This window comes from Castor canadensis, chromosome 2 (assembly GCF_047511655.1).
Source record: "Castor canadensis chromosome 2, mCasCan1.hap1v2, whole genome shotgun sequence".
Taxonomy (NCBI): domain Eukaryota; kingdom Metazoa; phylum Chordata; class Mammalia; order Rodentia; family Castoridae; genus Castor; species Castor canadensis.
Genome location: NC_133387.1, coordinates 86857351 through 86872793, shown reverse-complemented (window position 1 = coordinate 86872793; position 15443 = coordinate 86857351). Strand labels below are relative to the sequence as shown.

Sequence of the window (15443 nt, the reverse complement as noted above, 5' to 3'; positions counted from 1 at the left end):
GATGGCCCAGGTGAGCTGGGTACAGAGGCTGTCCTCCTCACCTGGGCCTCGGCTGGATTGACGGGAACAGCTCAGGGCTGCAGCATATCTGCCCCTCAGTGTGGGTCTGATCCTGCCTCTCTGCCTCCCCTCCCCACATCTGAGAAAGGATGGACGCAAGGAGGACAAGGGCTCACGGTGCAGAAGGCCAGAGGGTGTCTATGCTTCTGCTCTGGCTTACCTGGACAACCGTGGGGCAGGAAGCAGAGCCATCTGGTGGCTATTCGGCATCACTGGGTTTACCAGTCAAGCAGGGTCTCCACCACAGGAGAGCACTGCGATCTAAGGGAAAGTAATACGAAAACCCAGAGAATGCATCTTTTTCATAGGAACCCTCTCAGCTTCCTCCTGAACAGTGAGCCACGCATCGGGAGACACCTCGCTAACAAATTCCTTCTCCCCCAGACACTTGCTGGACATGTGTGTGCCAGGCACTGTGCTGTGAAGCAGCAGCAACGGGAACACCGACCCGCACCCATCCTACCAAGTGGGCAAGACTGCTGGGACTGGATTTAGGTAGTAGAGGAAACAGCTGACTCTTTCTAGTGATCTGTGCTCAACAACTTAAGTCTCAAGCTGTTTCCTGTTTCTTTATTCCCTTATCTGGCAATTGCTGACTTGAAAATTAAGATTTCTGCTGAAATATCTCTGCCATTTCTTTCTCCAACTGTCCATCAGTTAAAGCCCTGCGCCTGCTTCCTCTTGTTTAATGGGACAAGCAGTATCAACTGTTTAACTTGTTAAATCCATACAGTCTAAATTTAGGAATGGAATCTCACATAGAAGATGCTAGTGAACCAGCAAAACCCAATAGAAATCAAGAAAGGCTGGATGTGGTGGTACGTGTCTACAATCCCAGAATTTAGGAGGCTGAGTTCAGAGGATTGTGAATTCAAGGCTTGCTTCAAGGGCTAGCTATATAGCAATACCCTGCATCAAAACAAAACTGACAGAGTGGCTCAGTGTTTGTTTAGTAAGAGCCAGGTCCCAAGTTCAAATCCTAATACCACAAAAACAAACAAAACCCCCACAAAGCTAGAAAATCTAGAAATCATTTTCATAATCCAGATTCTTATCATTAGGATATTAAGAAATCCAGTCAGCATCTTGTTGCCAAGACTAACATCATATAAATAATCTTTTTTTTAAAGCACATTGAATGTTTGGGATGCAGAACACTGATAAAGGCAGGGTGTGGTGTCTCCACTGGCTCTTAACACCAGGCTGTGCTGGGTTAGGACAGGATTTGGGCAACAGGTAGCTAGTTCCCAGTGGACCAGAGACGGGCTCACATGTAGAAAATGGACAAAAGTTCCAGGTAAGGAATAGTGAGAACTCTTATCACAGTAGTCTCAAGTTTCTAAATTGAAAAACTTGAGATTCAAGTCTTGCACTGTTAAGATTTGCACTGACCTGTTTTTCTTTCTCTAGAAAGGTATTTTGTTGATCCTGAGAATATTTTTATAGTCATCTATTATTAACTCTCTTCAGAGTGGAAAAATGACGCACACAGAAGTTCCAGGCTGAGGGAACCATGCCTATTTTCTTAGAGTTTGTGAGTCTGAAGTGGGAAAATTACGTACAATTTGGAGAAAGCAGTACTTTTTCAGAGTAACTGGAGCGCACCTGAAAAGCCCTTCCATTACCTTTGAGACCCGTGTGCACAGCCCACGGTGAACACACCAGACTCTTTAAAGGGTCCCGGTGACTAGGAAAGCCCCCCCACAGGTGCCGTCTGGACCCCAGTGGAGGTTTGCCCCAGTTTGACAGACATCCTGTGACTCCATCTGATTGGTAACACTGTGTCCTCTCCACAGAACGTGAATGGCATAAAATACCATGCGAAGAACGGCCACCGAACACAGATTCGAGTCCGCAAGCCATTCAAATGCCGGTGTGGGAAGAGTTACAAGACAGCTCAGGGCCTGCGGCACCACACAATCAATTTCCACCCCCCGGTGTCGGCTGAGATGATCAGGAAGATGCAGCAATAATACGCTGGTCATAACTGTGCCAAGAAATCCTCACCAGCAGTTGCTGATTTTGAAAACAGCCACCTTTTTTCAGGGGAAGCATTCAGCAACCCTTTCAAGAATTAAATGCATGCTTTAAAGTTTTCTGTAATTTTGGAATGATGTATCTTTGTAGAGTTAATGATTTTGTACATTTGCACATGTAATCATCATACCCATTTTCATTACTTTGATATAAGGTGCTAAACAAAAAAGCGCTAGGTTCTTCAGCACATTTCCCCCAAAACAAACTAAACCGGAGGGCATGTTGCATATTGTTTAATTGTATTGCAGTGGCATCAGCGGGGGAGGAGGGCTGGCATGGAGGTGTTTTCCAGGTTGTAATGTGATTGAAATTTTTCAACACATCAACTCACATATGTTCAAAACCAAAATACCTTCGTCATCAAACTGGTTACCATGCCTTACATAATGGAGTATTTGTGAGTAGAAAGAGTTTAGGTAATGGAGATATAAAGGAGAATGTTTAACATAATATGCTAAAATATTTTCATATTTAAATAACATGCATAAAAGGTGTGCTTTTTGTGTTTTATATTACCTTGCAAATCCTTTTGCCCTTTAAAAAGCTGAAAACCTTGCCATCTGACTTACCAATCACTTTAGTGTTACAAATGGCATTGCTGTATTAAAAATATTCTATTCAGTTCACTTGTTAATTTAACACACGCCCATTGAGTGCCTGTGGGGTGCAAGGGATTCAATTTATACCTACTGTTATTTGTGGACCAAGATACCAGTTTAGTAAAAATACTTTTCCCTGAAATCTATTAGGAAACACTTTGAAATACAAAGTGCAAATTCTGCATGTGAAGTTTAGCAGTAGCTTCGTCCTCACGTGAGGTTCTAAAGCACTTTGCAGTTCTCTATTGCCAACAATTTAATGCTTATGTGTTGCCAATCCTTGCAACCACACTGTCCTAACGTACCTGTAGGTTGCAAATCCTGTGGGTTAAAAATTCTAAGCACGTTTTAAAGACATTTTTGTGAAGACCCCACTGCCTCCTCTTCATGCTCACTGTTTTTTGAAACTTCTTTTAAAAGCACTTTTCTCACCACACTGTACATGTCTGCATATCATTGGAAATGTCTGTTTAGCTTTATAAAAACATTTTGCTGAAATATGAAAATGAGCCTTATTGACATTTAAGTGCTTCTTGCAGCAGGTGGTCAAAGAAAAGTGACTAAGATGACCTGATGAAAGCGACCTGCATCTGGACCATTCCTGGCGTTCTGCTCACCGACAGTACCATCATGCCTTGCGTGTTGTTTTCTCCCAAGTGCTATTCCTTAAACACGAGTTTACCAGTTGCCTAATTATGCAATAAAATCGCTCCGAGACAGCTAACTGCCCATAGTACAAACTGGTGAAAAGCAAACTCGAATTTCCTATGAAATAACTTGCTTCCTGTGTTCCCATTTGATGAAAAGTCTTACACATGGCTGGGAAGCAGGGAGTCCCTCCTCATTTTTTCAGACATTTTGAAATGGTGACAGTTAAACAGATGGGTAAGCTTCTTTATTCTTAAGTTGTGGATTCCTCACAGTGAGGGATTTTTTAGGTACTTATAAAGACACTGCCTGCTAACTTTCCTCAGATCTGTGAAGAGTGGTCTTGGTCCTGAATTTATGTTTAAAAGGGTGATCCAGACTTAAGCCTAAGTCTAGTTGGTGCATAAGGAGGCCCTACTTGGCTATCTCATATTTACCTTCAGTTGACCAAAAAAGTTTTAGGCCAGCAATTATTATTTAGCTTTGCTCCTTCTAGTGCAAGAAACTGCAGGCTGGATCAGTAGTTGAACAGCTAAACAGTCATAAAATAGTCATTGTGCATGTTAAATTTCTTTCAATGATAATAAAACAAATTCCAATTTCTATTTACTTACTTATTCATTGTAACAGTATTACTAAACAGGTATGGATGGGAATATTTTGTTATACCGTGTATAGTGAATGTATCGTACCGTGTCTGTGAAAATTGTGCTTTAAATTATATTTTCATATGTTTTGTTGGGGACAGAGCACATTAAGTTTGGAAGAAACAGATTTTAGAACTGAAGGCAAGTTAATCAAAATCCTGTCAAGAAAAGCTGCTTAAATAAGTGTAAATGAAATCACATTTAAAATAAACTGCCTCTGACCCGAAAGAAACATGGCTCTTTCATTAGTGTTCATTTTGAAAACCAGTATCAAGTTTACCATGGGAACTAACATATCCATTCAACGCTGCCTTGTTCTGTCTTAGGCTCTGTGTTATCTTCCAGGAATTCAGATGATGCATACAGATTTTATTCCCTTAATATTTTGCTTACATTAGACTATATTACTTTCCTGTCTATAATAAATTACTTTTTATAAGCTTGGGCAAAGCACTATTTAAAAGTAAAGTCTAGAGATGAATAGTTTTTCATAATCGTAAGCAGTATTCTAATCATCAAAGTGTGCTTTTAGGTTAAAACAGTCCCTAATTGTTAACCCTAACAAACATGCTCACAGCGTGGAGCGTATTTCACCTGCATATGCTCACAGGAAGCTGACACACGGAGTCTTCAATGCTGCTGCTGCCGGGACTGCCAGAGCCTAACAGCTGGCATCTGAATGCCTAATACTTGTTTGCACTAGGCTCAAAAATCTTTTCAAGAATTCCACTAATACAAAGTATTCCATAATACAAAGTTCTGTTCCTACAAACACAAGTGACATATACATATGCAGTTCACGTACAGCACACCGGAATGCCAAGTCTGAATATTAAGTTAACATCTTAAAAAGCTAATTTGCTCAGCATGAACCTGAACATTTTGATAATTACCCAGAAACAGGAGTGGGTGTGTGTGTGGGGGGGGGGAACAATGTATACACATGTGACTAAATGTAAAAACAATAAAATAAAAAAAAAAACATTTTGACAATTAACAAAGCAGCAAAATAATAAAATTCTTTCATATTATAAAAAAGAAAGGAATAAACTTCAGAAGTTTTTTTTTTTTTTCCCCCTAAGGCACTAAGAAACGATCCCTAAGATGGTGGGTTAACAAATTATTGCAAATAAATTTGACAACAATGGCATTCCGGACCTCTACCTATGCACTTCTTTAATGTTAGTGAGTACTATACAGAGAGATAACTAAAGAAACACACTACTTTGATTTAGGATTATGCATTCCGTTTTTAATCACTGAGAATGTTATTTCAAATTTATATTCTTATCAGGAAAATGTGAAAAAGATACTGCTACATATTCTGATTTTATGCCACAATCACCACTTATGAGCTCATTTAATATGAAAACAAACTGTACTGACTTATCTTGTTCCACTTTCTCATGTTATAAATACAAATTCAATAGTTTAAAAAATCAGATTATTCTAAAAGTTTTGTCAGAAAATTTGTAAAATATGCCTTAATTCCTGAAGCCACCATTTCGCATATAAAAAGGATACAAGCAAGCATGTCCAGCTCCATTTCTAATGCAGATTTAAAAACTACCATCTCAATGGGCCAAATTAAGGACTTTCAAAGAATTACCTCGCAGAACTGTTATGATCAATGCCTTTTATTACATAATATTTAGTAGCCATGCTCAATCAACAAGGTCAACAGAAACTTGTAAATATTCTGCTAAGTAATCTGGTACACTATTACAGGTAAGAGTTTTCAGTGCAGTAACATTAAAATAATTTCTGCATCCTTTTATTCATACAATTTTGCAAACTGGGGAATAAATAAAGATACAAACACACAAGAACTACTTTTCTAAGAGCGGGTAAGATTAACAGAAGTTAAAACTGTATTTATTGATAAGCTAAAGACTGACCCTGACACCAGTTAACACCAAACTAAAAGTAGCTCCTGGTCAGAAGAGTGCAACAGAAGGTGCATGAAAGTGAATGTGTGGTCTCCTTAGTGGTCTGAGTGACTTTAACTGCTAAACTGCATTAGCTCAAGTAAAAGCTAACTAGTCAAAGTTCAGAACATTCTGATCAAAATGTGTCTGGACATGCCTTTCAAACCCCTGCTGGTCGTAGTCAGGAGGGAACTGCTCGCTGCACATTGGGCACACCTTCCAATGACTTTCAACATGTTCTTCGAATTTGCTCTGATCATAGTTGGGAGGGAACATTAATTCACAGAGGGGACACTTCTTGTGAACATCAAAGCTTAAAGAAAGAGGGAAATGAAAGAATTATACTTTCTCAAATTTATAACGGCAGTAATTGTCAGTTTATGACAAGGTCACATGACTTTAGCTAGCTGACATTCACACCAAACAACACATCTTGCAAGTCTATTTAGTTACTCCAGAAACCTCTTTTTGTACTAAAGAAAAATGTTTGCTGTAGATAATTGTTGGTAACGAAAGTCTCTATAAAGCCTCTAAATTTAGTTTTACAATTAGATTGAAAAAGAAAATACTTTCTTGTTAAAAGCCACAAGAATCTAATGCATGAAATGAGATTTAATAGCGAAAATTCTTTCATTTTTAATTAATAGGAAATGTCTTTATAAAACTACAATGATGAACACAACTCACAATTTCCAAGTGTTCATTTGGTTTAGTAGCTAGGAGTTTTTATGACATTGGTTCTCAAAAGAATTACACACATCACAATCATTCAGAGGGCAGGTTAAGATACAAACTTCTGGGCCCTACATCTGGAATTTCTGGTTCAATATGCCAGGCTCCTGAGTATTTACATTTCTAACAAGTTCCTTGGAACCAATAGTCTTAAATAATCCTGTATTAATCCTATAAATGAAAGAAAAAAATTTACCTGGAATCAAAGCAAAAGCCTGTTCCATGCACACGTAAATGCTGACTTGGCGGGTCAGAAGCAGTGAGCACATTCTCCTCTTCCTAGGCAAGAAAATAAATAAAAATTTAAAAGTTGCAGCTTTTTGAGAAAAGCAAAGCCAAATATAAAGTCTTTAATTCAATTAGGCACATACATAATATAAAGGAAGTAAAATTACCCAATTAAAACTGTCACACAGATATATGTTTGAAAGCAAATTTTTATAGATTATGTCACTATGGACTAGCAGTTTGGCCTTTTCAAATATGGTACACCCTCTAACCTATGGGACATTCATTCCAAGATTCATTTGGATACTGAAGATAGTATCCAAATGGCACACATTCAACATGTTTAATGTTCTCTCCTATACATCCACATCTATGATAAAGTTTAATTTATAAGTCAGGCACGGTAAGAGATTAACAATAAAGTAAAATAAAACAATATAATGTAACAAAAGTTATGTAAATATGGCCTCTGTTCCTCTCAAAATATCTTATACTTTTACTTTTTTACTTACAGGAAGCTCTTTATGGCTTTCTCTTTGGCATATCCAAATGGCCAGCATAATTTCTGTAGTACTTTTACTAAAGAAAATATGGTTATTTTCCTTAGTGCTTATTGAACATAAGCACTACGATATGTGGCAGTCTGAACACCAAGACTACTAAGTGAGTAACAGGCAGGTAGTGTATACAGGGTGAATACACTAGAAAGAGATGATGTCTCATGAGATTTCAACACACTGCCTAAACTGACATGCAACTTAAAATTTATAAATTGTTTATTTCTAGAATTTTCCATTTAATATTTGTAGACCACAGTTGTGTGTAACTGAAACCACAGAAAACATTCATGGTTTGGGGGTGCTACTATAAAAAGCAGTGCTCAGTGAAATGCAGTATTTGTGAATGACGCTGAGACAAGTAGAACTTCTCAAGCCTATATATGTAGGTAGTTTTACTATTTTTATCATTCTAGAGACTGGGTGACCACTTTCATAAGCATCTTAAGCCTGCACTGTATTTATTTCAATTCCCAATAATTGTAAATTTTCAATTTTCAATTGAATTTCAATTTCAATTTCTAGGGCAGAAAATAATCTAGTACTCTATTTAAAAAAGATTTCTACCCAAAGTTATTAATTTCAGAACTGAAAATTGCAAATCCAAAAGGCTTAATACTATCAATGGCTAGTATTTAAGCTAAAGTGCTAATATAATCTTGTAAGCAAAGTTTACTTGGAATTCCATACTGCAATCTATTTAGGAACACTTAAAAATTAAGAATTTCTTCTTTAGGGGGGAGGGGAAAAAGGAGAATGATGGAGGGGGTAAATTCTCAAGTATGATATATTTGATATATTGTAAGAACTTTTGTAAATGCCACAATGTACCCCCAACCAGCACAACAATAAAAAAAAGAATTTTTTCTTTAGAAAAAACTTTGTATTAACAGTATTTTAATCCCTTCACAGGTCTAAGTCTCTTACTGTTCATCTGCCTTTAGACCAACTCATCAGCATAATACTGTTTCTATTATGAGTTGGTTTTTAAGCAAAGGAAAGAAGTAAATATAGTTGTATTTGAAACCCAAAACTTCTCAAACTCAAAACACACTCTACTCACACACACACAAAAATATTTTTATATAAAATATGTAACAAGCTTGGACACTTGAAGTAGTATTAAAATAGGTTACTCTTAAATAATAAAAAGTTACTTTACACTGTATGGTGGTTCCTCAAAAATTAAAAATAGAATGCCTACACTATCTATCAATTCTACTTCTACATATACACCCCGAAGAGTTGAAAGCAGGGAAGTAGACAGGTATTTGCATGCTCATAGTAACATTATTCACAACAAGCAAAATGTGGAAACCACCCAAATCAAATCCCTAGCGATGAATGCATGAGAAGCCCGGTGTGCTGGCTCAAACCAGTAATCTCAGCACTCAAGAGGCTTAAGCAGTAGATTTAAGAGTTCAATGCCAACCTGGACTATATTAAGACCCTACCTCAAAAAAGAATTAAAAAAAAAAGGGAGAAGGAAATTTTGACACTTCACAACATGGATAACCTTGAAGACATTATGCTATGTGAAATAAACCAGTTATAAAAAGAAATACTATATGATTCCACTTACAGAGGTACCTAGAGTAGTCAAATTCAAAGAGATCAAGCAGAAGGGTGGTTTTTCAGAGGCTAGAAGCTGAGGAAGGGCTGTTTAATGGATGTGAAATTTCAGCTTTAGCAAGAGGAAGTTTCTGGAGACTGGTTGCACAACAATGTGAGTGCACCTACTATCAAACTGTTCACTTAAAGTAGATAAAATTGTAAACTTTATGTTATATGCGCTCTACCACAATTTTTTTTTTAAAAAGCTATCATAAAATCAAATTCTAGTCATATATATTCAGAGTATAACAACTGAGTTATACTATCTGAATCATTAGTAACCAGTCTATGGGAATATATCTACACAGTATTTCCCAAACTATGCTGAAATTCCACTTTGCTAGAAATTATCAATTGAAATATTTAAGTACATTAAAAAATTAGTAATGACAGCACTTGAGAGGCTGAGGCAGGAGGATTCTGAGTTGGAGGCCAGCATGTGCTACACAGCAAGACCAGCATCAAAAATCCAACCTCCCTCCCCTCAAAAATAAGAACTAGCAATGAATATAAAGGAAGAAAGGCTTTCCAGTTATAAAACTTTTACTAAACTGGTATTTATAACTCTAATTCAAAAAGCATGCATTAAGACATTCATATTCACATATCTGCAAAGACTGGATAACATTTTTTAAAAACCTTTGTCATGACTGAGCGCTAATAGCTCATGCCTGTAATCCTAGCTACTCAGGAGGCAGAGATCAGGAGGACTGTGGTTCAAAACCAGCCAGAGCAAATAGTTCGAGAGACCCAATCTCGAAAATACCCAACACAAAAAAGGGCTGGTGGAGTGGCTCAAGAGGTAGTGTGCCAGCCTTGCAAGTGTGAGGCCCTGAGTTCAAACCCCAGAACTGCCAAACAACAACAACAAAAAAAACCCAGCAAAAACAAACAAAAAGTGAAGGCCCACAAAATGGGGGAAACTCTTTCAGATAATGTAATGGACCTAACTGAAAAAGAACCAAAGGATCTGAATAAACATTTCTGCAAAACAGATAAATGAAAAGATGCTTAATAAGGAAAATGTAATCAAAACCACAACAATATACCATCTCATACTCGATATTAATCTAACCCCTTTCCCAAAAGAACAAAAGGTGTTCAAACAAAAATGTGACACAAATGCTCAAAAGAGCACTATTCACAGTAGCCAAAAGGTAAAAAACAATTCGAATGTCCATCAACAGATGAATGCATAAACCAAAATGGTATATTCAAAAAATGGAGCATTATTCAGCAATAAAAAGGAACAAAGTATATTTTCATGCTAAATATGCATACATGCATGCTGAAATCATGGATAACTTTGAAAATATTACATTAAATGGCCGAGAAGACTATGCATTATGTGATTTGATTTATATAACTGAATGTTTACACCTATGATTAAAGTAGATGAAGGCTAGGGGGTAAGAAGAGAAAGATGACCACTAAAGGAGGTAAGATTACTTGTGAGAAAAAATTTCCAAAATTGATTGTGGTGATTGCACAAGTGTGTGACTATATTAAAAAAACACCAAATTCTATCCTTCTGGTAGTGAACTATATCTCAAAAATACTACTTTTCTAAGTGACCTGAATTTTAAACAATTTAGTAGGCAAAAAATAGAAACAAAAATTTTATTTAAACTTAATCACAAACACTGTATATTATGTGAATTTCACTTAACTTTGCTGTACTGTATATTGTGTACATACTGGAAAAATGAGTCTTAATTTTATAATATCTAGTCTCAAGATATTAAAGAGGTTGCTGATGTATGACAAAAAAAAAAAAATCCCACAAACACTTACACAGCCCTCACTATATGAAAGCTATCACATGGCTATAGAAAGGGGAAAGTCAACATTAGAAGATGCCAATCAAGGTGGCTGGAAATATAGTTCAGCTGCACTTTCCTAGCATGAATGAGGCTCTAGGCTTAATCACGATCACAGCTCTAAGAAAGAAAAAAAAAAAAGACTGGCGATGTGGCACAAGTGGTAAGAGAGCCTGCTTTGAGAGTTTGAGGCCCTGAGTTCAAACCCCAGTCTCACCAAAAACAAAAAAAATTTTAAAAGAGATAAAATAGTAAAAAACCAAAAAAATAAAGGACACCAATCTCATATTTAATACCAATTAGAAATAATTCTATTAAAAAGATGCTAAAGGAACAGCACCGAATTCATTTAATCCTTACATAATGTCCAATTATCTATTATCTATTTTTTGATATGTTACTTATGTTTTTGGTGTCATATCTAAGAAACCACTGACTAATTCCAGATAACAAAAGAAAACATATGTTTTCCCATTTAGGCCCAATTTGAGTTAATCTTTGTATATGGTGTGAGGTAGGGATATTAAGTTTTCCCAGCAACCATTTGTTACAAAGATTCTTTCCCCATTGAACTATGATATTCCCAATAAAGATTAATTGGCTATAATTATATGCTACTTTCATAAACAAAAAAAAATTTTAAATGGTAAAATCTGAGAAAAGCAAAACTCAAAACAATGCCCCGTGACAGATGGGAAATGGCTATGATTCCTTCAAGATGTGATTCTCAACCATTTTGGAATCCTAGACCCTGTGAGAACCACAGACCTTTTCTGAGAATAAATGCTAAAAATGTGCCACAAAAAATATTTTATCAATAAAAACAACCTTTAGTTTGGGGGTTCATTGTGAAGGACTTACATGGAAAGCTACAAGTAAGCAGCATATTAACAGAGCATGTGAAGAGGAAAAGAAGGGAAACCATCAACAAAGGTGTGGAAAATAGACTACACATTCAGGGAGGGTTTTAACCAGTGCAACTCAAAACTTTCCCATCACATGACCACCTAAGGATTTTGTTAAATGCTGCAGTATGAGTCTCAGAAGGTCTGGTGTAGGAGATTCTGCACAGCTGTCTCCTAGAAGATAACAATACTATTCGTAAACAAACCACATTTTTTGAGTAGCAAGGGATATTAGTTTTCTAGGGGTATTAAGTGCACAAAAATACACAGAAATTCGGTATTTGTCAAATATGGTGTGAATAACCAATTCACGACACCTGTTTCAATGCTAGACAGTACTACATTCTTTTCAATAACATCCTACCTTTGAGAAGTTGGATCTTTGACAGTTGCTGTGATATAAAGCAAGTGCCATGAAAAAATCAACAGGAAACAAGAAACAAAGGTAGCTTGTCCAACATGATTTCAAAGCTTGAGAAGGTGCATGATGGCCAATGGTCACACACATCCATTAATAACTGTGGTTATTTTTTAAATGAAATAAAATCTTAATTTTTAACTTAGGTTACCAAATTTGTTAGGAAATAAAATACTTGTTAGGTATTTCTTTTGGCCTATGAGGTACTATGAAAAAACAAAAATAATTACTAAAATGCTAAGGGTCCCATGAACTGCAAAAGTATGGGAACCTGTGGTATAGCCTTATCCAATAGATTTTTAGGACTATAGCTTCCACAGACAAACTGACAAGATTCAGTCCTATCTCTACTTTTACCAGCTGTGTGATTTGGCACCATCTATTTAATATGTAACTCACTTTCCTGCACTACAAACTAGTGACAGCGATATCTCCCAACTCTGAGCACTACTATGAGAACAAATAAGTTACTCTAAGTAAAGAGCTTATCATTAGCTGGCTTATCATTAATTATTGCAATTATTATGTAAATGGGAGTTATAAAAGGATTTTGAAAGCTGACCAGTTTCTAGCGCAAAAGAGAGAAGGTATGTCAGGTGTAGGAACTGAGGTAGGTTGAAATAGTAGGGCAACTCTGATCAAAGGTGCCTAGTGGTGCCTATGGCTATTAATCGCTCCCAAGGCAAAGAAACAGGGAGAAGAACAGGTCAACTAAAATTTGCTTTCCACATTCTTACTTAATTTGCAAGTATTCTTTTCTGTTATAATGACAAGAATTTAAAAGGTTTTGAATGTACAAAAAGCTTCTGTTTATGTGAAAAATCTTTGATAACAAAATACAATTACTACAGGTGTGCACATTAAGAGTCTTTCTAACTCATTACCAAGTCAAAGCATGTCAGCAAATGAGCACAAGATTCTAACACTGCTTCTCATGGGTTTGCAGGAGGGCAAAGCACACAGATCAGAAAGAACATTCTGCTAATTAAACTGAAGCAGATGACTATGGAAGAGAAGGGCTTGTCACATGTAACATCTGTGCCAAGAATGATCACATTAAATATGCAAAATGTAAAGTAAAGGTGTGAAAAACTAGTCAGATGATACTCTAGACCTTAAATAGGCTACAAAAGTTCTGACAGTTTTCCTAATTATTCCCAGTAATGGACACAGGAGGCCAAAAGGCAGGAGGGAGAAATACATTTTTCTCCATTATGGGTGTTGAACACTAGGGCTAAAATCATGCCTGTCTGAACACTGATCAGTTTCTGCAAAGGTTAATAGCAATTAAATGCAGCAAACTAGACTAAATGAGAAACAGGTCATGATACCACTGTACATGCAAAGAGCACAATAAAGCATTTCTTTTAAATTTATCTTAATGCATAGGAAATCCAAAAAGAGCTGCTATGAAGAAAAGAATCTATTTTCCAAAAAAGGGCTGTTCTAAAGAAACGAACCTATTTAGTGAAAAAAGTCTCTTAAATAACAAAAATTTTAATGACATGCTATATAAACAAATTCAATTATCAGTATTATGTTGTTGTCACAGAGTAAGAAATCGTACATGAATAATACAGGTATCTAAAAGAATACTTCTCAAAAAAGAAACATAATGAAGATAGTAGAGACCACCTTAAAATTTAAACTAGGACATAAAATACTAAATCAAAAATGGCATATTATGCTTCAACATATACTGTAACATTTTGCTTCTTCCATTTATTACATCTACAATACAAAATGTAGTTATTTAGTAAGTGATAATTAAGGTTAAAGTGATACCTACAATATCCTGAGGTCGTTCTCTGAACTTAATTTTCTGCCTTAGTATGTAAGTCTGAAGCATATCATTTGAGTTTTCAAATTTAAATATAAGGAAGCTTTTCCAAAAGTGAAGTAGACAAACAAACATGGACAAATACAAATGTATGCCATTTCCACATACACACATACTCTTTGTCCTCCACGTAAGACAGAAAACAAAAAGGGACAGGGTCAGACAATGGCAATTCAATTTACTTTGCTATCCTCAGGGTCTTCCAAACCATCAGGGCGACTAAGGTTTCGAGCAGGCTGGCTACAAACAACATTGTCTTCCCAAGAGGGGACTCTGACAGGTGGCCTTTGGATTTCATCTGGGTAAAAAGCACCATCTGCTCCATCTGTAATGAAATTTTGGAAGAAAGTTAAAAAAAAAAAAAAAAAAGGAAAGGAAAATTTGGGGAAGGGCAGGGTGAACCAGTTACTAAAATTAAAATCTCTTTATATACATATGATGAACAGGATGTAAAGAATGGTATTAGGGGACAGGAGTGTGGCTCAGTGGTAGAGCAAATGCCTAGTGTGCAAAAAGGCCCTGTGGGTCGATCCCCAGCACCTCAAAATGAACACAAAACAAAAAAGAATGGTATCTGCATTAAAAAAAAAAAAGCAGCAGCCAGACATGGTAACATAAGCCAACAATCCCAGCACTCAGGAAGCAGAGGCAGGAGGATCATGAGTTCGAGACCAAACCTGGGTTACTAGATCCCGCCTCAAGGAAAAAAAATAAACTTTTTACTTTTAACCCACATGATTCAAACAACTGATCCATGTGTAATAAGCAAAAAGAATACACACTCATGCCGGCTGCCAGTGGCTCACAACTGCAATCCTAGCTACTGGGAAGGCAGAGATTAGGACTGTGGTTTAAAGCCAGCCCAGGGAAATATTGTGCAAGACCTTATCTCAAAAACACCCAACATAAAACAGTGCTGGCAGAGTGGCTCAAGTGGTAGAGCATCTGCAAGCATGAGGCCCTGAGTTTACACTCCAGTGCCACCAAAAAAACCCCCCCCCAAAAAAAACACTACACATTCATGATACATCACTTGTACATGGTCCCAGGAACAGTATTAAGACATTAAAACTGCAAGTTATACAAATAAAATATTTCTGTTAGAGTAGATTATACCAGCAATTCTCTAATCCCATGAATATAAGCAAAACAATCTCCAAATTCAGCAAACCACAAGCCAAAAATACTTTAATAACCTCTTGTTTCCTGTGTTGCATAAGGATTACCAAACTGCAGAACTGGTTGAGCATTTGGGAGTGTAGGAACGTGCCCATTTGGCTCTGACCGTGTGCTGCGACACTGTGAGACCTGATGGGGACTCTGACCTTCCGTTTTTCTTTCCATTTGATGTTCTAAATTCCTTTTAAGTTCCTAAAATTAACAGAAAGATGAATAAGCAAAGCAATCAAA

The 15443-nt window shown here is 36.6% G+C and overlaps 2 protein-coding genes across 7 annotated transcripts in view; one reads left to right on the top strand and one right to left on the bottom strand.

Annotated features, from left to right (window-relative positions):
• Jazf1 (JAZF zinc finger 1) overlaps positions 1-6242 on the top strand; it is a 303551-nt gene extending 297309 nt beyond the window's left edge. Inside the window, exons 5-6 of one of the 2 annotated variants that reach the window (XM_074065195.1) lie at positions 445-555; positions 1857-1995. In XM_074065195.1, the coding sequence (XP_073921296.1) occupies positions 445-555 (111 nt within the window). In that variant the 3' untranslated portion in view covers positions 1857-1995. Of the gene's footprint in view, positions 1-444; positions 556-1856 lie in introns of both variants that reach the window. The other variant, XM_020180022.2, reaches the window with a different exon arrangement.
• Tax1bp1 (Tax1 binding protein 1) overlaps positions 5613-15443 on the bottom strand; it is a 59140-nt gene continuing 49309 nt past the window's right edge. For all 5 annotated transcript variants that reach the window (XM_074065191.1, XM_074065194.1, XM_074065193.1 and 2 more), the window contains 4 exons: positions 15230-15404; positions 14216-14358; positions 6848-6930; positions 5613-6232 (listed from right to left, as the gene is read on the bottom strand). In XM_074065191.1, the coding sequence (XP_073921292.1) occupies positions 6031-6232; positions 6848-6930; positions 14216-14358; positions 15230-15404 (603 nt within the window). In that variant the 3' untranslated portion in view covers positions 5613-6030. The remainder of the gene's footprint in view (positions 6233-6847; positions 6931-14215; positions 14359-15229; positions 15405-15443) is intronic.